This window comes from Chlorocebus sabaeus, chromosome 6, assembly GCF_047675955.1.
Source record: "Chlorocebus sabaeus isolate Y175 chromosome 6, mChlSab1.0.hap1, whole genome shotgun sequence".
In the NCBI taxonomy this organism is placed as follows: Eukaryota; Metazoa; Chordata; class Mammalia; order Primates; family Cercopithecidae; genus Chlorocebus; species Chlorocebus sabaeus.
In genome coordinates, this window is record NC_132909.1 from 24,260,233 (window position 1) to 24,286,327 (window position 26,095).

General features: G+C 56.1%; 2 protein-coding genes across 2 annotated transcripts in view; one reads left to right on the forward strand and one right to left on the reverse strand.

Moving 5' to 3' along the window:
* The window catches only part of LOC103234476 (major allergen I polypeptide chain 1-like), a 95,008-nt gene extending 94,214 nt beyond the window's left edge, over nt 1-794 (forward strand). The window contains exon 3 of the transcript XR_005238207.2: nt 775-794. The gene's annotated coding sequence lies outside the window, so the exon portion shown is untranslated. The remainder of the gene's footprint in view (nt 1-774) is intronic.
* WTIP (WT1 interacting protein) lies at nt 748-26,095 on the reverse strand. Its single transcript, XM_007996276.3, is given in 9 exon segments — nt 748-6,691; nt 6,693-6,737; nt 10,795-10,863; nt 12,244-12,295; nt 13,267-13,397; nt 13,562-13,624; nt 13,785-13,852; nt 16,229-16,330; nt 25,203-26,095. Coding segments are annotated over 9 exon segments (1,296 nt in total). The 5' UTR covers nt 25,873-26,095; the 3' UTR covers nt 748-6,595.

Here is a 26,095-nt window from a genome sequence, read left to right on the forward strand (position 1 = left end):
ATGTTTGTTTGTGATTGTAACGTTTTCTTTGGACATCAAACACTGCACCCAAATATGAGCCATTCATCTTAAGACAACTGCTTTTGTCCTAAGAATCCTGTTCTGATGTTTACAATTAACTCTGGACAACTTAAAACTTATTAGTGGCACTGCTGTCTAATAATCAAATATTTCATTACAGGCCGAACGCAATTATTAAACGAAAAGAGCAAAGTTCCCCCCCCCCACCCTTTCTTACCTTCAAACGAAACCGAAAAGGTAGTTTTCACATGGAAAGAGCACCTACTTCAGGGAGACTGAATTTTTAACCAGTTTTATTTTTATTTAATTTAATTAATTAATGTATTTATTTTTGAGATAGTGTCTAGCTCTGTTACCCAGGCTGGAGTGCAGTGGCGTGATCTCGGCTCACTGCAACCTCCACCTCCCCGGTTCAAGTGATTCCCATGCCTCAGCCTCCCCAGTAGCTGGGACTACAGGTGCCCACCACCACACCTGGCTAGTTTTTATATTTTTAGTAGAGATGGGGTTTCACCATGTTGGCCAGGCTGGTCTGGAACTCCTGGCCACGGCCTCCCAAAGTGCTGGGATTACAGGCATGAGCCACTGTGCCTGGCTGTTAACTAGTTTTATTAAACCCTACAAGCTCTAAAACATGAGACAAGGCTTTCCAGAGTAAATGGGATGATAAAAAGGTAAAATTCCCTAGAAGCCTGTTTTCACCAACTTGCAAAAAGTCAAAGAGCTGATTTCTTTCTGTTTATTCTTTAAAAGGTTCGGCCTGCACCTTCAGTACACACTGTGGAAGGACAGCCCCATAGTCACAGCGGCTGTTCAGGGACAGCGCTTCCCAGTCATCCAATCCATAGCCAGGAATCTCGACAAGCAGCAAAAGAAAAGTCACTCATCACCTACGAGAGAGGCTCCGTGAGAGACACAGTCAACTTCCCATCAGAAACCATGAGCGTCTGAACACGCGGAGGGCACGTTCAGAGTGCAGAAGAGAAAGGGAACTAGGCTGGGCAAGCTGAAGGCAGGGTGGTCCAGGAACGGGCTGGGACTCCCAGCCCCCATCTGTTCTCAGGGACAAGTCCTGGCTGAGATCCACGCAGCTCAGGAAGGTGGCGACCCCAGGCCATGGGCCTCGCTGAGGATGCCTGGAAATCTTCATCAGCCCAGCTGGCTCAGGTGGAGATGGAGGCTCCAGGACAACGCGGGATGGGAGGAGGGTGAGTAAACACCAGGCCTGCTCCAGCACCTCTCCCTGGCCTCCAGCCTGCAGCCCACCCTAACCCTCCCTCAGCAGGGCTGACAATGGACGGGGGCATGGATGTCCCAGGTGCTGTCAGAGAAGAGGGTGAGCCAGCTGTGTCCTGAGTGCCTGTGACAGGTCCCAGTGGCAGGAACTTCAGGTAGGGAGGAAGAGATCCCACACAGTCCTGTCACCATGGCAGGGCAGGTGTGTGACCCGGGCGGTTTCACGTGCGCAGCGCAGAGGGGAGCGTGCGCTGGGTATAGGACAATGGGCATGGCAGGTGAGGGGAGGCACAGGTGGGTGGGTGTGATAGGCACACAACCACCACTGCTGAGCACTTCCCTACAAAGTGCCAGGTCTACCAGTTCTGAGGGTCCACAGGGGGCCTGGCATCCCTGCAGAATCCTTGGGCCCTGTGCCCTCCTGGCAGCCCTGTGACACATGCCCCAGGCCTGGAAGGGTGGCCCAGCAATGCCCTCAGGGTCGGAGAAGTGGGTGGAAGGAGAGGAGCTGCATCCACTCTCCTCCTGAGTTTCCTGTGCTCTCTCCAGGATCCCAGGCCATCCTGGGGTATCCGGCCAGGGACTGGAGACCTGGGGAGGCCTGGGCCTGAGACAGGTGAGTTTCTTCTGCCACCTTAGGCCTCAGGGCCCCTCCCATCTTTGAGCCCCCACTCAGGCTGGCTCCCAGAATCCCCCACCGTTCCCATGAAATGTGTGCACATGCCCCTCTCCCAGGTCCCCACCAGTCTCTAGGGTGCACGCCTACCATGGGGGGAGTGGGGGCAAAGCCTCCAGAGCTAGGCTGGTGGAGGCTTCAGGTGGCCCTGGAGCTCCCCCCTCTCCCAGCCCTGTTCTTGATCCCCACCCCAAGGCTCTCCTGGGCCCCACAGGCTGAGGCTACTCCTAACCCTACAGCCAGCAACGCCCTCACCCCTCCCGAGTGCGGCACTGGAAGTCCCTGCTGGCCTCCTGGCTAGGTGAGGGCTGCCAGACACAGAGGAAACAGGACTCCGTGATCGGAAAGGGACTTCTCTCGGCCTCTGCTCATGGAGCTGGAGACCAGCCTCAGGGTGGGGCTGGGTGGGAGGGGTGAGCACAGCTGTACCCCACCCCACTCACCCCAAACCCCAGTCACCCTCTGACCCACACTGCTCTCCACGCTTCTGCCCAGCCCTGCCCAGGTCCCATATATCCTGCCCAGTGGCCCCTCCCCACCCAGCCCCCCAGAGCAGGTCCACTTGGGGTTGTCATGGTACCTGCAGCTCCGCAAGCTGACATCTGTGCTTCCCATCTCAGCAGGGGCAGGCAGCCCGGATGAAGAAAGAATAAAGGCAGAGGGCACCCCATGCCTAAGACCCACCCACCCCAGGACCCTTCCAGAGGCTATCATAAGGCCCACACACACACAGACACACACACACAGACACACACACAATTACAGCCCACAGTCTGGTCACTTGCAGGAGGTGAACCTTCTCCACTTGCAGGTCAGGCCTCAGCGGGGTCACTGAGAACCCACCAAATCCTCCCACATCACCTGCCTTCAAGGCAGCCCGCCTGCCAGGAAGGGCGGGGAGAACCCCGGACTCTGTTGGTCTCGCTCCAGTTCAATCCCTCTCTCTCTCTCTCTCTCCCTGCCGCTTATCCTGTCTCTGTATCTTTCCCCCTCATTCTCGGAGACAGCCTCCCTCTTATACAACAGGTCTCTTTCCCACTGCACCTCCCACCATGTCTCCCAATGTCTCTCATTCATTTTCTGAAATACTCAATCCCTTTCACACACGACTTTCTCCATCTCTCTCATTGATACACACACTCTCCCCCCATCCCTGCCTCTCTCTCTCTCTCACACACACAGAGGCAGACTCAGCCCTTCAGGGTCTATGCCCTGAGCTAAGCCCCGCTGAGAGGCAGCTTGTCTGGGGATTGCGGGGAGCACTCATGCCCACATGGGATGTGCCCGTGTGGACAGCGCTTGGCCCTGTATGTACCCACTGTGGATCCTTCACTGGACAACCAGGCTGGGCTTGGACCAATGCAGGTGGAACTAAGCCAAGACTCTGAAGGCCAGGGCAGGGTCAGCTCCAGCCTCAGCATTCACCCTAAACCAGGCGCTGTGGAGAGGAGCGTGAGCCACCAGGCGGGCCCAGGCTGGAGAGCTCACCGCCTAGCAGGGACGGATGGCAGGAGACTTGCCACTCAGACCAGGGAAGGATGACAGGGACCCCAGGCACAGGCGCAGGTGTCAGCAGAGACCACACCAGTGGGGGTCCCCTAGAGCAGGTGCGGGGTGGCACCCAGGGTTGGAGGGTCACAGGCCACTGGCATGGCTCAGCCCAGTTCTCACAGGGCATCCTCCATCTCTATAACCATGGAGTCAATGTCACCACTGGGCATGAAATGGAGACGCTGCTGTTGGCAAATGAGCTTGGAGAGTGGGGCCAAGACTTGTGGGTGTCAAGTGAGGTGTCACGACTGGGGCCTGACTTCACAGCGGCCGAGACGAGAAGGCTGAGGAGGACACCCCAGGAGAGAGTGGCTCCAGCGGAGGGAACTGCAGTGCACACCTCCGGGGGAGGAAGTGGAGCGGCAGCCACCAGCCCTGGCAATGCGGGGCCCAGGGACCCAGAGAGAAAGGGCAGAGTGTGGCCTAGTGAGGCCACTGCCCTTCCCTTGGCTGTGACCTTTGACAAAGCGTGTTCCTTGGGTGGGGTTAGGGGGACTCCAAGCTGTTATGACTCAGGCCAGCTGGCAGGAGCGTGCATGGTGACCGGGATGGAGCAGGGTTCACTGAGGCAACCGCATGGATGTAAGAGCAGGGTCCACCATGGCACACGCAGAGAAAGGGGAGAAGGACTGGGTTGGCAACAAGGAGAAACCCGGCTCAAAGCAGGTTTGAGGGAGAAAGCAGAGAGGACAGTTCAGAGAACAGCTTTGCAACTGACCAGTTCAAAGGGAAAGCAGCCCAGGTCAAGCGCAGTAGCTCACGCCTGTAATCCCAACACTCTGGGAGGCCAAGGTGGGCTCACTTGAGGTCAGGAGCTTGAGACCAACCTGGCCAACATGCTGAAACCCTGTCTCAACTAAAAATACGAAAAGTAAGGCCGGGCACGGGGACTCATGCCTATAATCCCAGAACTTTGGGAGGTCGAGGTGGATGGCTCGCTTGAGGCCAGGAGTTCCAGACCAGTCCTGGCCAACATGGTGAAACCCCAACTCTACTAAAAGTACAAAAATTAGCCAGGCATGGTGGCGCATGCTTGTAATCCCAGCTACTTGGGAGGCTGAGGCAGGAGAATTGCTTGAATGTGGGAGGCGGAGGTTGCAGTGAGCCGGGATCGTGGCACTGCACTGCAGCCTAGGTGACACAGCAAGAGTCTGTCTTAAAAAAAAAAAAAAAAAAGCTGGGCGTCATGGTGCACACCTGTAGTCCCAGCTACTCAGGAGGCTGAGACATGAGAATTACTTGGGACAATTAATTGGGAGGCAGAGGTTGCAATAGGCCCAGATCGTGCCAATGCACTCCAGCCTGGGTGACAGTGCAACACTCCGTCTAAAAAATAAAATAAATATATAAATTTTAAAAAGCAGCTCAGCTCGCAGGGAAGAGACAGCCAGCACCAGAGCCTCCATACCTTGACTTTACTCTCTGGCCCCACTGGGATTACCTCCTCCAGGAAGTGGCCCCTGGTCCCGCTGAAAGCCCCACTCTGAGATGCAACGCACTCCACGCTGTGGAAGTTCCTGGTTAAGGATCCCTGACCGTCCCTGTACTTGCCGGCTCAGTCCACCAGGAGGCGCCCGCGCCATGCCTCGGCCCTGCTGGACTCCGGGACCGCCACTTCCCTGCGGGCGCCTCCTGGTGTTCCCTTGGGCTTGGTCTGTACAGCCCAGCTGGTTTTGGGCGCCTGGCCCAGCCCCGCGGGTGATTCACTGACCTCGCACCTGAAGGTGGCAGAGGAAGCGGAGAGCAGCAGCCAAGAGACGGGTCCAGGCTCTCCCAGAAACCAGCGACTTCAGTCCAAACGTCCCCTGTACCCGCGGAGATTCCACATCAGGACCAGGCTCCCCCACGTCCAGACCCCACATTCCCATCAGTGTGTCCCAGGGAGCACGGAGGGACCGCCACACTGCATTTCATGGGGCGACCGCCCTCAACACCCCTACACACACGGAACCCCACACTACCCTAAAGTCTGAAAGGCGGACACGCAATCGAGGTTTTAGAGGAATTTATACAAAAGTCCTGACACCACAAGGTTCTTACCACCTGAAAACCAGCTCCATGACAGACAAATTAGACACTTGTGAGTTTGCCGGAATTTGGTTTAAAAATAACAAGGCTGGTCCAAGATCTTAGAAGAAAATTATATTCTTTTAAAGAAAATGAAAATATCCTCAAGGGAAAAACTTAATTTAAGTCAAATCCTGTCCTTTTGTCTTGGAACCCCGTGCCCCGCGCGCAAACACAGGATTTCCTGCAGCGCGGCCAGGGCGCCCCCGTCATCGCTCCTGAGCGATACCCGGGGCTGCAGCCGCACGGGGTATTTTCCCGGGCTAAGCAGGGGAGTGGGGGGTGGGGGGCGCCAAGCCAGGAGCCCTGGAAGAGGGAGCAGGGCGGCAAGTGGGGCCGCAAACACCCATCAAAGTCCCCAGGACCAATTCCCACAGTGACCACGTGGCCACAGGCAGTGAGTGCCCTTTGCAGGCCTGCTCCCTAAGGGTGCCATTCCTAACCCCCTCCTGGGACCCCACCTAATCCAGGCACCCTCCCACCCACCAGTGGGCACTGCGCTAGGAGATGCAGGAACACCCATGTCCCTGCCAGCCCCGCCTTCCAGACCACACCCCGCCTTCCAGACCACACCCCGCCTTCCAGACCACACCCTGCCTTCCAGACCACACCCCGCCTTCCAGACCACACCCTGCGTGGGAGCGCGCTTTGCGGAGGGCGGGGGGGTGTCCCCAGGTCCCTGAACAACGGACAGCAGCTCCCGCCCACGAATGCAGCCGGGTCACCTCGCACCCCTGACCAGGGCTGGGGCCCTCTCCAGCCTGGTGACCCACGGCCTACTCTGAGGCTGCAGCGCGCAGGGGGCCTCCAAGTGGAAAGCTGGTGATGGGGTGGGTGGGAGGCAGGGCCCGCAGGGAAGTGACTTGAGCAGGCACAGACGGTGAATAAATAGAAGCTTCCACGCGGGGGTCCGGCCCCTGCAGACAGCAGCTCGGTGGGAAAGTGGGATTAGAGGGAGCTCCTCCGACACTGACCGGGGCCACCCACGCAGGCCCTCCCTCCACACCCACACCCACCCCGGCCCTGGGACGGGTTTTCCCCTGCTCAGAGCTCAGTGACGTGCACAGTGGGTGAGGGAACAGGCCCAGGTTGGAGGCGCCGTAGGTGGCAACGACGACACAGCAGGTGGCCCGCCAGGGGGGTAGCAGCGGCGTCCCTCCTCCCCGCTCAGCTGCAGCCCGCAGTCCTAGGGAAGAACACAGCCCCCAGCCCCAGAGTCAGCAGACAAGCGCACATCAGAGGTCATGAGGCGGGGCGGGGAGGACCGAGGGGCGGGGCAGAGCCGCAGGGGACCGCATAACAACAAAGACTCTTCTGCCCCGCACAGGGGCTCACACCTGCAATGCCAGCACTTTGGGAGGCTGAGGCGGCTGGATCACCGCCTCGGTCAGGAGTTCGAGACCAGCCTAGCCAACATGGTGAAACCCTGTCTCTACTAAAAATACAAAATTAGCCAAGCATAGTGGCACATGCCTGTAATCCCAGCTACTTGGGAGGCTGAGGCTGAAGAATCGCTTGAACCCGGGAGGTGGAGGTTGCAGAGCAGAGGGCCTGACATTGCATTCCAGCCTGAGTGACAACAGCAAAACTCCGTCTCAAAAAAAAAAAACCAAAAAAAAGACTCTTCTGCCAGAGGGGGGATGGGAAGCCCGGTGTGGAGCAATGGGGACTGGAGCTGCCTCTCAGGCATCCAAGAGGAAGTCACTGGATATAAGTCAGACTATGGGGAGAGGACTAGGCAGTCAACGTGGGTGTCAGCGTAAAAATCTGATGGTTTGGGTGTGTTTTGTTTATTCGTTTGTTGTTTATTGTTTGCTTGAGACAGGGTCTCTCACTGTCGCCCAGGCTGGAATGCAGTGTCTGGATCCCGGCTCACTGCGGCCTCGACCTCCAGGGCTCAAGTGATCCTCCCACCTCAGCCTCCTGAGTAGCTGGGACCACCGGCGCACCCCGCCACACCCTGTGAATTTTGCTTATTTTTTGTAGTGATGGGGTTTCACGTTGCTCAAGCTGGTCTAGAACTCCTGACCTCAAGCTATCCTTCGCCTCAGCCTCCCAAAATGCTGGGATTACAGGCATGAGCCACTGTGCCTGGCCTCTTTTTGTTTATTAGACAAGGTCTCACTGTCACCCAGGCTGAAGTGCAGTGGTGCGATCTCAGCTCACTGCAGCCTCAAACTTCTGGGCTCAAGCAATCCTCCCACCTCAGCCTCCCAAGTAGCTGGGACTACAGACACGTGCCACCACGCCCGGATAATTTTTGTCCCTTCTATTTTGTAGAGATGGCATCTTGCCACGCTGATCAGGCTGATCTTGAACTCTTGGCTTCATAACCATCCTCCCACCTCAGCCTCCCAAAGTGCTGGGATTGCAGGTGTGAGCCACTGCGCCCAGCCAAACGTGACGGTTTTTAAATACCAAACAGCAGACTACCTCTTCCAGGGAGTGCAGACCACTAGAAAAGAGAAGAGGGCAAGCAGCAGAACCTTCCATGAGGAGGTAGGAAGAGAAGAGGCCTGGGCTGGGGAGATTCCAGGAGAAACGAAAGTGAAGAAAACCAAAAGCCGGCAGCCCCAAGGGCAAAGTGAAGCAAGTGCAGGGAGGAGGGAGCGGCCCTGTGCTCCAAGCTGCTGGGGGGGCCCGGAAGGAAGTGTCCACCAGTTCCCGCCACACAGGGGTCCCTGGAGCAGAGTGGAGGGAGGAATGCCACCCCCAGGTGGTCTGAAGAGGCAGTGGTGAGTAGACCTGCAGACAGCAGGGGAAGCAGGGGGCTGCCTTCACGTCCCTTATCTCACTGTTTTTACCTTTGCGAGCTTGGGGCTGGAATGCTGGCAGCTTTGACCCGTTATCCAGAGCCCCTGACACCAACACCTGGCCCGCCCTGCACGGGGAAGGGAGCTGGACTGCCGCAGTGGCACCGCCTCACTCCTTTCCCTGGTCTCTCGCCCGTCCCACCACAGGCGACTGCTGCGCACCAGGCCAGGGAGGAGTGTGGGGTCCCAGAGGTATCAATCCCCCCCATCCAGCAGCCTCATCGCAGCACAGCAGCACCACCAGCCGCCTGCCCTGCTCTGACTCTCAGCGTCAACCTTTTGCTGTGCTCGGTACTGGACAATCCCCAGGCCGCACAGTCCACAGGACGGCCCAGCAGGTAGAGGGACGCGGAGGTCCTGTTAGTGCTGGAGGGGAGCCCTGGCCCCTCTGCAGACCATCTCTGTTCCTCGTCCTCCCTCCTGGGTCCCCTGGCACGATCAGTGCTCCCATGGGGCCACTCGCCTGCACCCAGGAGACCTTGTCACCCAAGGGGATCCCTGATTGCTACTGCACATTCCTCACTGCCACTTGCTCTGCTCTTGCTGGGGCGCGGTCGCCGGCAGCCTCCTGGTTCTCCTGCCCAGGCCTCCTCGGCCTCCCTTTGTGGCCACTTCGCCTGTGTGTGTCCTTAAGTGGTGGTGCTCCTTGAGCTATCCTGACCCCCACTCCTTCTTTTCCAACTCACCCTGGAAGACCTCATATGCTCCCTGGCTTCAGCTGCCGTCCCTGCGTCCATCATGGGACCCCTGCTTCCCGCCAGAACAGAGGAAAAGAAATTGGATTTCCCCTCCCACCTTCAACAACGAGAACAACAGGCTAAAGAGATGACAGTGACTCTCAGACCCCGGACAACAGACCAGGGAGGCCCATCATCTCTCAGAGAGGGGAAACCCAGCAGGTACACCCCACACCGCCCGACTGACCACCTGGAGACTGCTCCGGCTGCCCAGGGGAGCCCCGTGGTCTCCTTGAGTCGAGAATCTGGGGAGGCCAAGGCAACTGGAATTCCCAGGGCCAAGATTCAGAGAAGAAGGTCTGGTGTGGTGGCTCACGCCTGTAATCCCAGCACTTTGGGAGGCCAAGGTGGGTGGATCACTTGAACTCAGGAGCTTGAAACCCAGCACAGCCAACATGGTGAAACCCTGTCTCTACTAAAAACACAAAAACTAGCTGGGCATGGTGGTAGGCGCCTGTAGTCCCAACTACTCAGGAGGGTGAGGCAGGAGAATTGCTTGAACCCAGGAGGCAGAGCTTGCAGTGAGCTGAGATGGCGCCACTGCACTGCAGCCTGGGCAACACAGTGAGACTCGTTTCAAAAAAAAAGAAAAAGATTCAGAGAAGAGAGCACCACACATCAGTGACCCCAAATTCCCACAGCTGTCGGCAGGGTCGTTGAACCCCAGCCCACTTACAGGTCTACTGGACATCTCCAGCTACCAAAAATGAGAGCGTCTCATCCCCTCTTCCCCCGACCTCACTCTTTGCTGGGGTTCTCATGAATACCTCCCAACCCCCAACCCTCAACCCCCCACATCCAGACACTCGCCAAATCCAGTCCTTTCTATAGCCTGACCATCACTCAAGTCAGCCACTTCCCTGAACCCGGGCCCCCAACCCTGACCCCTCCAGCTGCTCAGGGAGCACCTACCTTCACTCCCTCCCCCAATTCACTCTCTGCAGGGCAGGAAACGGATAGATAGAATGGGGTAGATGCCATAAAATAGGTGAGGCCATCGCAGTGGCTCACGTTGTGGTCCCAGCACTTGGGGAGGCCAAGGCAGGTGGATCGCTTGAGCCCAGGAGTTTAAGACAAGCCTGAGTAACATGATGAAACCCCATCTCTACCAAAAATAACAAAATTAGCTGAATGTGGTGGTGTAAGCCTGTGGTGGTAACCACTCAGGAGGCTGAGGTAAGAAGACAGCTTGAGCCCAGGAGGTTGAGGCTCCAGTGAGCTATGATCGTGCCACTGTGCTCCAGTCTGGGCAACAGAGTGAGATCTTGTCTCTAATACATATAAACAAAAAAAAATTTTTTTTTTTGGAAACAGAGTCTCACTCTCGTTGCCCCGACTGGAGAGCAATGGCATGATCTCGGGCCACTGTAACCTATGCCTCCTGGGTTCAAGCAATTCTCCTGTCTCAGCCTCCCGAGTAGCTGGGACTACAGGAACCTGCCACCACGCCTGGCTGACTTTTGTATTTTTAGTAGAGACGGGGTTTCACCATGTTGGCCAGGCTGGTCTCGAACTCCTGATCTCAGGTGATCCGCCCACCTCGGCCTCCCAAAGTGCTGGGATTATAGGTGTGAACCACCACACCCGGCAAAACCAGAATTTTGAGAAGGTGAGCCCACAGAACACCCGGAGAGGAGAGCAGCGTGGGAGGAGGCCCACCCCAGTTGCCAGCCTCCTGGGGGCCCAGGCTCACCTCACAGTGGTAACATGCCACGTGGTAGTCTCTGTCCATGGACACCACACGGATGGTTGTCTCACAGCCCTGGAGGAAGAGACGGAGTTCACACACGATGAGCATGCAGGGACTGGAGGCAAAGTGCCCGGAGTGTACACTCCCACACCACGCTCCGGTCCCGGCTGAGGTGCATGCCTGCCCCAGAGAGCACAGCCGCGATGCTTCTGTGGGGCGTGACAGGCACCAGCAGGTGCATACACACAGACACACATGGGCCTCAGGCATCCTCTGCGGCCACAGCCCGCAGCACACACAAAGGCCCACAAGAGGGTCATGTGGGTGTCAATGGATGTGGACATTATTGTCACCTCATTGCTTCTTTTTTCTTTTTTCTTTTTTTTAATTCAGACAGTCTTGCTTTGTTGCCCAGGCTAGAGTGCAGTGGCGCGATCTCGGCTCACTGCCAGTTCTACCTCCCAGGTTCACGCCATTCTCCTGCCTCAGCCTCCCGAGTAGCTGGGACTACAGGCACCCGTCACCACACCTGGCTAATTTTTTGTATTTTTAGTACAGACGAGGTTTCACTGTGTTAGCCAGGATGATCTCGATCTCCTGACCTCGTGATCCACCCGCCTCAGCCTCCCAAAATGCTGGGATTACAGGCGTGAGCCACTGCGCCCAGTCACCTTTTTTTTTTTTTTTTTTTTTTCAGAGATAGAGTCTCTCTCTGTTGCCCATGCTGGAGTGCAGTGGTGCAATCACGGCTCACTGCGGCCTCAAACTCCTGGGCTCAAGTAATCCTCCTGCCTTAGCCTCCCAAGTAGCTGGGACTACAGGCAGGCACAACCATACCCAGCTAATTTTTTATTTCTTTGTAGAGATAGGGTCTCACTAGGCGGCCCAGGCTGGTCTCAAACTCCTGGCTTCAAGCAATCATCCCACCTCGCCCTCCCAAAGTGCTGGATTACAGGCGTGGGCCCCTGTGCCTGGCCTGTTTTCACTTCCTTGGAGTCTCGAAAGGGCACTGCCAGTTCTGCTTCGCCGGGCACACCAGCCTGGGACAGAGCCAGCACTGTGGGAAGACCCCAGGCCAGAAGAGCTGCAGCACCCACGGGGGGCTCCCACACAGACCACGTCCATCTCTCATCTGCCCCCCCAGCACCCCACCTCAGCCTGCAGAGCTGAGAAGACCCAGGGAACAGCCCTTGCGTCAATGGAGCGTGGAGCGGAGGCTGGCAGTGGGGCAGCCAAGCAGCAGCGGCCACCACTTTCCTCCACCTCGTGCCAGGAGACAGCTATACCCTACGTGCACAAGCACGACACACACCCCTCAGTCCTGAAGGACCTGCAGAGAAGCACCTGCTCATCCCTCCCACTGTGGCCCGAGACCTGGGCTAGACCCAGGCTGGACAGGGCAGCAGCCGGCTGGGCCAGGCACCTGATCATCTCTGGGTGAGGGGCTCCTACCTGTGCAGGGAGGATAGGACGGGCACAGGAGGCGCATTTTGGTGCAAAAACCCTAGAGAAATAAAGGAAACCAGAAGTGATCAGCTGAGTGACCAGAGGCCAAGGGCACAAGGACAGGGGCACCCACAGGAACCCCCTGATGTGGCCCAAGAGGCCCTCTCTCCCTGTGTGCACACCTCGGGGCAGACAAGGAACAGTTTCCGCCATGCCTTCCCGTACTGGCCTCTTCATTTTTTTTTTTAATAAATAGAAATGGGGTCTCGCTGTGTTGCCCAGGCTAGTCTCAAACTCCTGGGTTGAAGCAATCCCCAACCTTGGCCTCCCAAAGTGCTGGGATTACAGGCATGAGCCACCACGCCCGGTCCTGGCCTCTTATCTGACTGCCCATTTCATCTCCACCCAATCACCTCCTCCAGGATGGCTTCAGGTTCTGCTCTGCCATCCACCCCCATGTTTCCTGTGAGTTCCCTTCTCCTTAATGTCCAGGTCTGGGGCACCGCTAGCTAGGACCACTGTGAGACCCGGCTTCACCCTGAGTACCAGGGACCTCTGCCCAGGACTCCAATCCCATGCAAGGCCCTGCTCAGAACCAGAGCTCCCAGGAATAAACCTGGAGTCACAGTAGGAGGAAACAGATCGGGGATCAGACAGGCAGGAGGAGGGGGCTGCAGAGACCTCAATCCCCTGCCCCAGCCGGAAGAGGCCTGGCCTGGCAGGGGATGGAGGGGAGGAGCGGGAGAGACGGTAGATACTGCAGCCAGGAGGGTCCCCTGTGCCAGAAGTAGAGAAGCACACAGCCTACGACAGGGAGAGAAGAGGGAAGGAAAAGACAGCTGGTGGCCAGACCACCGGGAGAGGGGACGCAGGCGGAGACACATGCCTTACCCAAGCCTGGGTGCACAAGGGGAGGCAGAAGGCAAAAGGCCGAGAACGAAGGGCAGTCAGTCCGGTGGGAAAAATGCTTCCAGGGGAGCCAGAGAGGACAGCCCGAGTCCCGCCTGCGCCACAGCGCCAGCCACTCACGTGTGATAGTCTCGCACGCAGTAGATGTTGTTCTCCACGTCCACGGTGAAGGGAACCCCGTCCAGGCATTCATTGCACACGGAGCACCGGAAGCAGCCAGGGTGGTAGGACTTGCCCAGGGCCTGCAGGATCTGCGGGCGGGGCACTGAGGGGTCAGCGCGGGCAGGAAGCTCAGCGCCGCCCCGGAAGAGGTTCTGGCTCTGAACCCCTGGCAGGTCTGGAGCAGGGGAGAAGGTGGGGTCCTCAGATTCCACCCATGTCAGAAGGGCTCCAGGAGGCCGGGGCAGGGGCTCACCATCTCCATGATGAGATGTCCACACACGCTGCACTTGTCGGCCGTCTGCTGGAACCCGGAGTACTGGGAGGGGACACAGGATCCAGGACACATTGTGTGACAAAGGGGCACTCGCGGCCCAGTTAACACCTGCCTCCCGGCCTCAGGTCTCCACTCGAGTCAGAAGGAGGGTCGCTGCCCCAGTTCCCACCCCTGGCACCGCCGGGGCACAGCTTGGACTCACCAGGAAGTCCTCCTGGCAGTACACTTTCTCGCCCACGTTGTAGAACGCCTTCCCACGCAGTCGTCTCCCTGCAAGGACAAGGGTGGAGAGGGGTCCCTGGAATGCTGGAGACCAGGGACGGAGCCACGCTTCCAGCTCTCAGCACCCTCCTCCAACAGATGAGACACTGGGTTATGGGTGGTTGTTATTGTTATAATAACAAAATTTCAGAAAAAAATTAAAGAGAACATATTGTCGATAGAATTATTGCAAAAGGCTGCCAAACCAAATATATGAAGAAATATTTTACTAATATAAATACATGTGTTGGTTAATAAACACATTCACTTTTTTTTTTTTTTTTTTTTTTTTTGAGACGGAGTCTGGCTCTGTGGCCCGGGCTGGAGTGCAGTGGCCGGATCTCAGCTCACTGCAAGCTCCGCCTCCCGGGCTCACGCCATTCTCCTGCCTCAGCCTCCGGAGTAGCTGGGACTACAGGCGCCCGCCACCTCGCCCGGCTAGTTTTTTGTATTTTTAGTAGAGACGGGGTTTCACCGTGTTAGCCAGGATGGTCTCGATCTCCTGACCTCGTGATCCGCCCGTCTCGGCCTCCCTAAGTGCTGGGATTACAGGCTTGAGCCACCGCGCCCGGCCCACATTCATTTTAAGATCAGTTGAACTCAGAGCAAATTTTCGAGAATGAATCTTTTTTTTTTTTTTTTTGAGACAGAGTCTCACTGTGTTGCCCAGGCTGGAGTGCAGTGGCACGATCTTGGCTCACTGCAGCCTCCGCCTCCTGGGTTCAAGCGATTCTCCTGACTCAGTCTCCCAAGTAGCTGGGACTACAGGGGCCCACCACCACGCCCGGCTAATTTTTTGTATTTTTTTTTTTTTTTAGTAGAGACGGGGTTTCACGGTGTTATCCAGGATGGTCTCCATCTCCTGACCTCGTGATCTGCCCGCCTCTGCCTCCCAAAGTGCTGGATTACAGGCGTGAGCCACCGCGCCCGGCCTATCCAATGCATTTTTATATTCTAGCAACAAACAATGGAAAATAAACTCGCAAGGTTTTTTTTTTTTTTTTTTGAGATAAGGTCTCACTGTCACCTGGGGGCTGGAGTGCAGTGGTGCAGTCATAGTTCACTGCAGCTCTGACCTCCAGGACTCAAGGCATCCCCCATCTCAGCTCCCTGACTAGCTGGGACTATAGGCACACACTACCATACCCAGCTACTTTTTCTTTTCTTTTACTTTTTTCTTTCTTTTTTTTTTTTTTTTTTGCTATGGAGTTTAGTTCTTGTTGCCCAGGAGAGGTGGCTCACACTTGTAATCCCAGCACTGTGGGAGGCCGAGGCAGGCGGATCACGAGGTCAGGAAAGAGAGACCATCCTGGCCCACATGTGAAATCCCGTCTCACTAAAAAAAATACAAAAATTAGCTGGGAGTGGTGGCGCGTGCCTGTAATCCTAGCTACTCGGGAGGCTGAGGCAGGAGAATCGCTTGAACCAGGGAGACGGAGGTTGCAGTGAGCTGAGATCACACCACTATACCCCAGCCTGGCAACAGAGTAAGACTCTGTCTCAAAAAAAAAAAGAAAAGAAAAAAAAATAAAATTATAAAACGTGCAAATAAATAAAAGATGTCTGATTAAGGCAAGGTCTGGAAGAACAGTGGGCAAATCAAGAGTGGAGATTTCTTAGGGCGGTTAGATTATAGTTCCTTTTTTTCTTTTTGTAACTTTGTCTAGGTTAAACTATAACACTTAGAGTTTATGTTGGGTGTAAAATTGTGACCAAAAATAAATTGTAGGCCAGGTGCGGTGGCTCACACCTGTATGCCCGGCACTTTGAGAGGCCGAGGTAGGCGGATCACTTGAGCTCAAGAGTTTGAGACCAGCCTGGCCAACGTGGTAAAACCCCATCTCTACCTAAAAATACAAAAAAAAAAAAAAAAAAAAAAAATTAGCCAAGCATGGTGGCATATGTGCCTGTAATCCCAGCTACTCGGGAGGCTGAGGCAGGAAAATCTCTTGAACCCGGGAGGCAGAAGCTGCAGTGAGCCAAGATCACTCCACTGCATTCCAGCCTGGGCAACAGAGTAAGACTCTGTCTCAACAACAACAACAAAAATAGATTGCAGGAAAAAGAAATATTAGTCATATGTCCAGACAGGCAGAAGGTCCTTCATGGGATTCCGATGCCGCTTCCAGGCAGCTGGGTGACATCAGTGCCCTGTGTGGCACAGAGGCTCCGCAGCTGATGACCAGGGGGCAGCCCTGTCCTACCGCCAGCAAAAGGCTCCTCGGTGGTCCCATGCCTCCTCCCCAGACAGAGTCCTCCACAGCCCCGCCTGGGCCAGAGCCGGTGGCCCATCTGCCTGGACTCAGGTGCAAGCGGGTTTGAGGGGAATGGGGGTGACGTGGCGGGTCCCCTTCACAGAGCTACCCGGAGCATAAGGTTACCTACCACACGAGTCGCAGGTGAAGCAGTCGGTGTGATAAAGACTTCCCATTGCCTGGCACGCCTGCTGGGCTCCGTAGATGCCAAGCCCACACTTAATGCAAATGCCTAGGAGAGGAGAGGCAGGAGAGAGCAAGAGTTAGCGCAACAGCCTATGCCACCCAATGGACACCAGGGGTTAGCACCACAGCCCGTGCCACACTGACGGACTCCCCGTCTTGACACCGCCCACCCGCCTGACCTTGGGGATGCTAACTTTCCTAGGCCAACATCACTCGATTACTGATGACTGACATGGGCACCATCACAGTGGCCACGACCCAGGGATTGCCGCTGCTGCTGTCTGAGGATTCAAGGGCTTGGCCAAGCACCCAGTGCAGTCGGAGCTAATCAAAGCTGTCCATCACAACTTTTCTGATAGATTCTTCTGGTTTTTGATTTATAAATAGGGACAGAGTCTCACTATGTTGCCCAGGCTGGTCTCAAACTCCTGGGTTAAATCGATCCTCCCGCCTTGGCCTCCCAACGTGCTGGGATTACAGGCATGAGCCACTGCACCTGACCAGTTTTAGGCTTTTATTTTTTGAGGGGGAGGGAGACAGGAGCTCGCTCTGTCCCACAGGCTAGAGTGCAGTGGTGCAATCAGAGTTCACTGCAGCCTCGACCTCCTAGGCTCAAGCAATCCTCCGGCCTCAGCCTCCCAAGTAGGTGGGACTTCTGGCACATGCCATCACACACGACTAATTTTCTTTTTCTTTTGTAGAGACAGGGTCTTGCTATGTTGCCCAGTTGCCCAGGTTGTGCTCAAGCAATTCCTGGGCTCAAGCAATCCTCCTGCCTGGACTTCCCAAAGTGCTGCAATTACAAGCGTGAGCCACCACACCCAGCCTATCATGGTATCTTTATACCTAGACAGTTGTTTTAAGCCCTTTCACCCACGGCCTGCTCTTGGACTGAGGGAGAATTCTTTCTACTGTTTGTGAACCAAATCCTGTTCTTCAACATGTTTTGTGACCCAGACACAAAGAATGAAGACCACACAGGCACTCCGGGGCAGTCACCACCCCTCTGCAGCCACTCTCTCCTCCTCGGTACCCCAGGGTCCACTTATTCTCTTGGTCAGTCGGCACACAGATGAGTCACATGCCCCTAAGGTCAGGCACCACTCAGTCTGCAATGCACCCGGTCCCTACCCTCAAGAATCCTGCATGGAGGGGAGGAGGGCAGAGAACAGCAGTCAAATAACATCAGGAAGAGACGAGTGCTACGGCGAAAAATAAGGCTGATCAACAAAATGCCTGGATGCAGGATTTTTTTTTTTTTTTTTTTTTTTAGATGGAGTCTCACTCTGTCGCCCAGGCTGGAATGCAGTGGCGCAATTCCAGCTCACTGCAACCTCCACCTCCCGGGTTCAAGCGATTCTCCTGCCTCAGCCTCCTGAGTAGCTGAGACTACAGGCGCCCGCCACCATACCTGGCTAATTTTTTTTTATTTTTAGTAGAGACAGGGTTTCACCATGTTGGCCAGGCTGGTCATGAACTCCTGACCTCAGGTGACTCACCCGCTTTGGCCTCCCAAAGTGCTGGGATTATGGGTGTGAGCCACTGCTCCTGGCTTTTTTTTTTTTTTTTTTTAAAGACAGAGTCTCACTCTGTTGCCCAGGCTGGAGTGCAGTGGTGCAATCATGGCTCACTGCAGCCTTGACATCCTGGGCTCAAGCGATCCTCCCACCTCGGCCTCCCAAGAAGCTGAGACCACAGGCAAATACTGCTATGTCCGGCCAAGGATGTGTGATTTTTAAACCGGGGATTCACAGAAGCCTCACTCACAAGGTGATATCTGAGCAAAGGCCTGAAGGAAATAAGGAAGGGGGCTGGGTGCAGTGGCTCACGCCTGTAATCCCAGCACTTTGGGAGGCCGAAGCGGGAGGATCACTTGAGCCCAAGAGTTCCAGACCAGCCTGGGTAACACAGTAAGACCTTTATCTCTACAAAAAATTTTTAAAATCTCCCGGCATGGTGGCGTGCACCTGTGGTCCCAGTTACTCAGGAGTCTGAGGCAGGAGGATGGCTTGAGCCTGGGAGTTTGAGGCTGCAGTGAGCTAAGATCATGCCACTGCACTCCAGCCTGGGTGACAGAGTGAGATGTCTCCAAAAAAAGAAGAAGCCGACGCAGTGGCTCATGCCTGTAATCCCAGCACTTTGGGAGGCCGAGGCGGGTGGATCACGAGGTCAGGAGTTCAAGACCAGCCTGACCAAGATGGTGAAACCCCGTCTACTAAAAATACAAAAATTAGCCGGGCGTGGTGGCAGGTACCTGTAATCCCAGCTACTCAGGAGGCTGAGGCAGGAGAATCACTTGAACCTGGGGGGCGGAGGTTGCAGTGAGCTGAGATCGCGCCACTGCACTCCAGCCTGGGTGACAGAGTGAAACTCCGCCTCAAAAAAAAAAAAAGAAGACAGACATGAGGGCTGCTGTGCAAGTGCCTGCAATCAGTGGATGGAATCAGGGACCACACCTGTGTACTCAGCATGCAGCGGGGAAAGTGGAAAGCAGAGGGGTGACCAGCAACCCCAGGGCCCAGCCTGGCTCCAGCCTCAGGGCACTCCCTGGCCAGCCCTCCTGGAAACTCAGACAGTAAGCAGGCAGCCCACACATCTCGTGACCCCTTTACAGGGTCACCCAGGGTCTCCCATGCCACACAGCACATGAAGATGGCCCTCCACTTGCCCTCTGGACCGTAAATCTTCTGCCAGCTCCAGACCATGCTGCCCTCCCCCAACCCTCTTGCTTTCTCCTTACATCTCTTTCCTTACATAACCTCCTCTCCCTCCTCCACCAGCCACCCCATTCCCTACCTTTCCTCAGTCAACAAAGAGAGCATGGCCCACACTTGGTCACCTCCTAGCCGTCCCCATCTATGGACTTTACATTCTGATCTTGCTAGTGGGTGACCCACCCCCTCCTCTCTGGTGTCCAGGATGCAGCCTGCACCCAGCTTTCCAGGTCTTCATCTCCCTTCCCTGCTTTCCTGGGTACCCCCCGCTCTTCCCAGGGCCTCCCATGCCTCACTCTCACTGGGCAGAGAGAAGACCAGTCCAGATGCCTTCAGAACCAGGCAGGGGCTGGGCACAGTGGCTCACATCTGTAATCCCAGCATTTCGGGAGGCTGAAGTGGGTCGACCACTTGAGGCCAGGAGTTTGAGACCAGCCTGGCCAACATGGTGAAACCTCGTCTCTACTAAAAATATAAAAATTAGCTGAGCATGGTGGTGCACACCGTAATCTCAGCTGCCTGGGAGGCTGAGGTGGGAGAATGGCTTGAATCTGGGAGGCAGAGGTTGCAGTGAGATCGCACCACTGCACTCCAGCCTGGGTGACAGAGCAAGACTCCGTCTCAAAAAAAAAAAAAAAAAAGGCAGGCAGGGACCAGCCTTGGTGGCTCATGCCTGCAATCTCAGCACTTTCGGAGTCTGAGACAGGAGGATCACTTGAGGTCAGGAGTTCAGGCTGCAGTGAGCTGTGATCGCACCACTGCGCTCCAGCCTGGGCAACAGAGCTAGATCCTGTCTCTAAAAAAAAAAAAAAAAAAAAAAAATTAAAAAAAAAAAAAGAAACAAAGGGAAAGGGCCAATGAAACGAGGAGAACTGAAGGTGCAGGAGGTGTAGGTTGGTGATGGAAGGACCCTTGTCCTCTCAGACGGCAGGAGAGTGAGACCCACATGGACTGGAGCACCTACAGGGGAGCGGCAGGATGCTGGTGGAGACAGACTGCCACTGCTGACCTCAAGATTCCAAGCGAAGTTGGAAGCAAACATAGGGGTCCCAGGAGGGAGGAAGGTTGTTGAGAGAATAAGAGAGGAAACCGACAAAGGCGGCTGGGCACGGTGGCTCACGCCTGTAATTCCAGCTCTTTGGGAGGTCGAGGCAGATGGATCACCTGAGGTCGGGAGTTCAAGACCAGACTGGCCAATATGGTGAAACCCCGTCTCTATTAAAAATACAAAAAATTAGCCAGGCGTGGTGGCGGGTGCCTGTAATCCCAGCTACTTGGAAGGCTGAGCCAGGAGAATCGCTTGAACCCGGGAGGCGGAGGTTGCCGCGAGCTGAGATCTCGCCATTGCACTCTAGCCTGGGCAACAGCGAAACTCTGTCTCAAAACAAAAACAAAAACAAAAACTGACAAAGACTTAGGGTGTCAGTGGTGCCAGGAAGACCTGTGTGGTGAGGACAACAAACCTCTCAGGGTCCTGAGGGCTTCCTCAGAGCCCTTCCCAGCCTGGTATACTGGCCGCAGAGGGGGTAGAACCATGGGCCCAGAGTCGGGGTTCTGCTGGGCAGACGGCGATTACAGGAATGAGAAGAACTGCTGAGAAGCAGGCTGGGGTTACCACTGAGGACTGCTGGAGTGAAGGGAAAACAGGGTGTGGCCCTGAGAGTGGGTGGCTGAAGAGAAGGCAGGGAGGTCACCAAAGTTGAAGAGGTTCCGGAAGCCCGAGGCTGTTGGCTGGCTAGTGGCAGCGGAACTTGGGGAGGGGAGAGGGGAAAGTTCCAAAGACATCAGTGAATGGCAAAGAGCAACCAAGAGGTCAGCTGGTACCAGGGCCAAGGACAGGAAGGGATGAGGGGTTAGACAGAGAAAAAAAAGGCCGGGCGCGGTGGCTCAAGCCTGTAATCCCAGCACTTTGGGAGGCCGAGACGGGCGGATCACGAGGTCAGGAGATCGAGACCATCCTGGCTAACATGGTGAAACCCCGTCTCTACTAAAAAATACAAAAAACTAGCCGGGCGCCGTGGCGGGCGCCTGTAGTCCCAGCTACTCGGGAGGCTGAGGCAGGAGAATGGCGTAAACCCGGGAGGCGGAGCTTGCAGTGAGCTGAGATCGGCCACTGCACTCCAGCCTGGGCGACAGAGCGAGACTCCGTCTCAAAAAAAAAAAAAAAAAAAAAAGACAGAGAAAAAAAAATGCTCTGGCCAGGCGTAGTGGCTCCCGCCTGTAATCCCAACACTGGGAAGCCAAAGAGGGAGGATCGCTTGAATGCAGAAGTTCAAGACCAGCCTGGGCAACGAAGCAAGATCTCATCTCTACAAAAAAATAAAAAAATTCAGCCGAGCATGGTGATGCGCACCTGTGGTCTCAGCTACTCAGGAGGCTGAAGCAGGAGGATCACTTGAGCCCAGGAGTTCAAGGCTGTAATGAGCGCTGATCTCACCACTGCACTCCAGCCTGGGTGACAGGGTGAGACCCAGTCTCTAAAAATACATAAATAAATACATAACTTAATTTAAAACAAAACAGCCACACTCTGAGGACAAGGTTTATCAGCGATCACTTGAGCTTATGCTACCTGCAGATTTCCTTTTGTAAACTGCTGTATTATTCTGATTGAACTCTATGAAACTGCCACTTTTGTAGCTCAACAAAGTCAAATATCATCAGAACCATATAGTTGAAACAAATAGTTGCCCATATTTTTTAAAAACAGGAAAGTGGGCCGGGCATAGTGGCTCATGCCTATAATCCCAGCACTTTGAGAGGCCAAGATGGATGGATCACCTGAGGTCAGGAACTCAAGACAAGCCTGGCCAACATGGTGAAACCTCATCTCTACTAAAAATACAAAAATTAGCCAGGCATGGAGGTACACAGTACCTGTAATCCCAGCTACTGGGGAGGCGAAGCCAGGACAATCACTTGAACCCGGGAGGTGGAGGTTGCAGTGAGCTGAGATCGCACCAGTGCACTCCAGCCTGGGCGACAAACCAAGACTCCGTCTCAAAAAAGTTTAAAAAAATAAAATAAACAAAATCAGGAAAGTATTACCAAATCTCAATTTCTTTTTTTTTTTTTTTGCCGCCACCTCGCCCGGCTAGTTTTTTGTATTTTTTTAGTAGAGACGGGGTTTCACCGTGTTAGCCAGGATGGTCTCGATCTCCTGACCTCGTGATCCGCCCGTCTCGGCCTCCCAAAGTGCTGGGATTACAGGCTTGAGCCACCGCGCCCGGCCCCCAAATCTCAATTTCTAGCTTTTCTTGAAAACAAAATAAAAAAGGTCTATCATCACTCCTCTAACACTCTCACAGCGCTACAACAGCCTGATCTGAGCAGCTCTTTTTTTTTTTTTTGGAGACAGAGTCTCCCTCTGTCACCCAGGCCGGAGTGCAGTGGCACGATCTTGGCTCACTGCAAGCTCCGCCTCCCACGTTCACGCCATTCTCCTGCCTTAGCCTCCCAAGTAGCTGGGACTACAGGTGCCCGCTACCATGCCCAGCTAATTTTTTGTATTTTTAGTAGAGATGGGGTTTCACCGTGTTAGCCAGGATGGTCTCAATCTCCTGACCTCGTGATCCGGCCGCCTCGGCCTCCCAAAGTGCTGGGATTACAGGTGTGAGCCACCGTGCCTGGCCCTTTTTTTTTTTTTTTAAAGATAGGATCTCTCTCTGTCACCCAGGTCACAGTGCAGTGGCACGATCATAGCTTATTGCAGCCTGGAACTCCTGGGTCCAAGTGATCCTCCCACCTCAGCTTCCCAAGTAGCTGAGAACACAGGTGGGTGCCACCATGCCCAGCTGATTTTTAAAATTGTTTGTAGAGACAAGGTCTCACTATGTTGCTCATACTGGTCTTAAACTACTGGGCTCAAGCAATCCTCCCATCGCAGCCTCTCAAAGTGCTGGGATTACAGGTGTGAGCCACCACACCCAGCCTAGCAGCTCCTCCTTAGAAAACAAATGTGCTACCACACCCTATCGTCTTGTACCATCTCCACATTGCCTGCCAGGGACCTCAGCCATCCCTATATCATGTAAAGATTCAGAGGTGTCTACAGAACACACTCCTACTTGGGCTCTGCAGTACATAGGGGCTGGGAAATGGGTACTCTCCCCTGCAGAAGACACTGGGAAGCACGCCCTTCAAAAGTCAGCCCCAGCCTCTGTTCCTGGCACCTGTCTGGCTCGGGAGACAACAGCTCCTGGCACATCTCCCTGCTCCCAGGCCATCCAACAGCTGCCAGAAGACCTGCCCAGCCACAAAGTCTCACCATGACCTCACAGATGGGAGGCGCTCTCCGTCCCAAAGCAGGCGCACCTCCTCTTAGCCCACACCTCCTCTTAGCCCACACATGCCCTCCACCACCTGAGCCCTCTGGGCTGCAACCCCTGGGGGAAGCGCGGGGCAATCCCTCATCCCACCTGGCGTCCTCTGTTCATTCTTCCCTCTCTCCGGAATGCCCCCACCTGGCCCCTCACTGACAGCCTCCCCACCCCTCAAGATCCAGTTCAGGGCCGGGTGCAGTGGCTCACGCCTGTAATCCCAACATTTTGGGAGGATGAGGCAGGCGGATCATGAGGTCAAGAGATCGAGACCATCCTGGCCAACATGGTGAAACCCCGTCTCTACAACAAATACAAAAATTAGCTGGGCGTGGTGGCGTATGCCTGGAATCCCAGCTACTGGGGAGGCTGAGGTGGGAGAATCGCTTGAACCAGGGAGTCGGAGGTTGCAGTGAGCCAAGATCATGCCACTGCACTCCAGCCTGGCGACAGAGTGAGATTCCATCTCAAAAAAAAAAAAAACAAACAAACAAATAAATAAATAAATAAATAAATAAAGATCCAGTTTAGGGCAGCCATGAGCTACTGACACCATCGAATGCTCAAAGACACAAACCCCAGGACGGCTGCGGTCCCAGGCATGGTGACCATCCATCCACCAAGCCAGATGCTTACTACAGAAGGCAGGTTGGGAAGTTCTCTCCCCAGGCCCCACAGTATACCTCTGCCCTGCTCACAATCTCACCTGAAGAGCTGTCCCAAGAACTAGAGATCAGGGGGCCTGGGCCACACTGGGAAGTGGAGGCTGTCAGGCTGCTGGGCTTTGCAGACGCACCTGCAGCAGGATTCCTTTAGGAAACATCCTGTGTCCACAGCACAGTCCGGGCGAGGGCAGCCACATGTGACTGGCATGGTTCCCCTCTCCCCCAAAGTGGGCTTTTCTTCCCTCACACAGTCTCCCTCTCCCGCCGCTACCATCACCAAAGCCTGGGTCAGGAGGTGTCCGGTGGTACCTGGGCCACTCCACTTCCCGGTTGCTGTCCACACCCATACCGTGGCGGGGCAGACGAGGAAGCACCCCTTTCTGCTGATCACGAAGCATGAAAGGATCAGACAGGATGAGAGCGCCAAGTGTAAAGAAGAAAAGATCAGGCCGGGAGCACTGGCTCAAGACTGTAATCCCAGCACCTTGGGAGGCCGAGGAGGGTGGATCGCTTGAGCCCAGGAGTTTAAGACCAGCCTGGGCAACATAGGGAGACTTAGTCTCTTAAAAAAAAAAAAAAGAAAGAAAGAAAGGAAAGAAAGGAAAGAAAGAGAGAAAGAGAGAAAGAAAGAAAGAAAGAAAAGAAAAAAAGAAAAAAGCTGGGCGTGGTGGTGTGCACCTGAGTCCCAGCATCTCGGGAGGCTGAAGCGAGAGGATCCCTTGAGCCTGAGAGGCGGAGGCTACAGTGAGCCGAGATCGCGCCACTGCACTTCAGTCTGGGCGACAGAGGAAGACCCTGTCTCAAAATAAATAAATAAATTAATAATAATAATAATAATAATAATAATAAAGAAAGAAAGAAAGAATAAGAAAAAAAAAAAAAGGGAGAAGAAAAAAGTATCAGAAAATGGCTCAGTGTGCCCATGAACCTAACTTGCCGGTTAATTTAGGAACCGCGCATCAACTCACTCGGCCAGAACCCCTCGTGTGGTGGGGCACCCAGAAGCCGGGGCGAAGCCGTTGCTGGGGATCCAGGCGCACTCACCTTCTGCGCTCCCCAGTGCCCGGGAGACGCACCTTCCTCGTCCCAACCCCGTGCACCACCGCACCCCCAGCCAATCCCGTGATCTCCTCCGCTGATCTGGCCGCCTACTCGAGGCCGTCCCGGAACCCCGGACCCAAGCCGCGCGCGCAGGGAACTGCCCGGCAGAGCTCGCTCACCGAAGTAGTCCCGTGCCGTGCGCGCCTCGAGCGCCCGCTCCAGCTCCCGGGTAAGCGCCTCCAGCCGCCGCTCGGCCGCGCTTGGGCCGCCCTCCCGGCCCGGGGGCAGCGGGAGCGCAGGCAGCGGGAAGGGGGCTGGCCCCGCAGGCTCCGGGGAGCGAGCGGGCGCGGGGCAGGCGCCGGGCGGGAGGAGGTCAGCATAGGCGCCGGCCGAGCCCCGGGAGCCGAGGCTGGACACGCTGGAGCGGGCGCTGCCCACCGACGGCGGCCCGGGGCCGGGGCGCGGGTCCGAGCGGCCGGAGCGCGGGCTGCCGTGGCGCTGGTCGTAGCCCAGGCTGATGCCGCTGGAACGGGCGCTGCTGCCGCCGCCGCCGCCGCCGTCGGACCCCGCCAGGCTGGCCCGTGGGCTGCCCGCAGGCTGCGCGCTGACCTCCGGGGCCGCCGCGCGCCGGGGACCCCGCTCCCCGCGGCTCAGTCCGTCCGCCCCGGCCTCGGGGCCGCCGCCGCCCTTCCCTCTGCGGCCCAGCGCGGGCGCCGCCTCGTCTCCAGGCCCAGGCCGCGGTCCCCGCCGCCCCCGACCCGGAGAGCAGCCCCCGGGCTCCAGCTCCCGCAGGGCCAGCCCGGCCAGGAGCAGGGCCGCCTCGTCCGCGGCCGCCCGGGAGCGCTGCATGGCCCGGCCCGCCGGCCCTGGCGCGTCACCTCCGCCTCCGCTTCCCGCCGCCGCTCCGGCCGGGCCGCCGCATCGTCCGCCCGAAGCCCGGAGCCCGCCCCGGGACCCCTGGGCGCGGGGCGGGGCGGGGCCGGCGCCGGGCCGGGGTCGCTCCGGCGGCCACGCGTGGGCCGGGAGACGCTGCGCCCTACTTGGCGGCGCGCGCGGCGGAGGAATGTGCGCT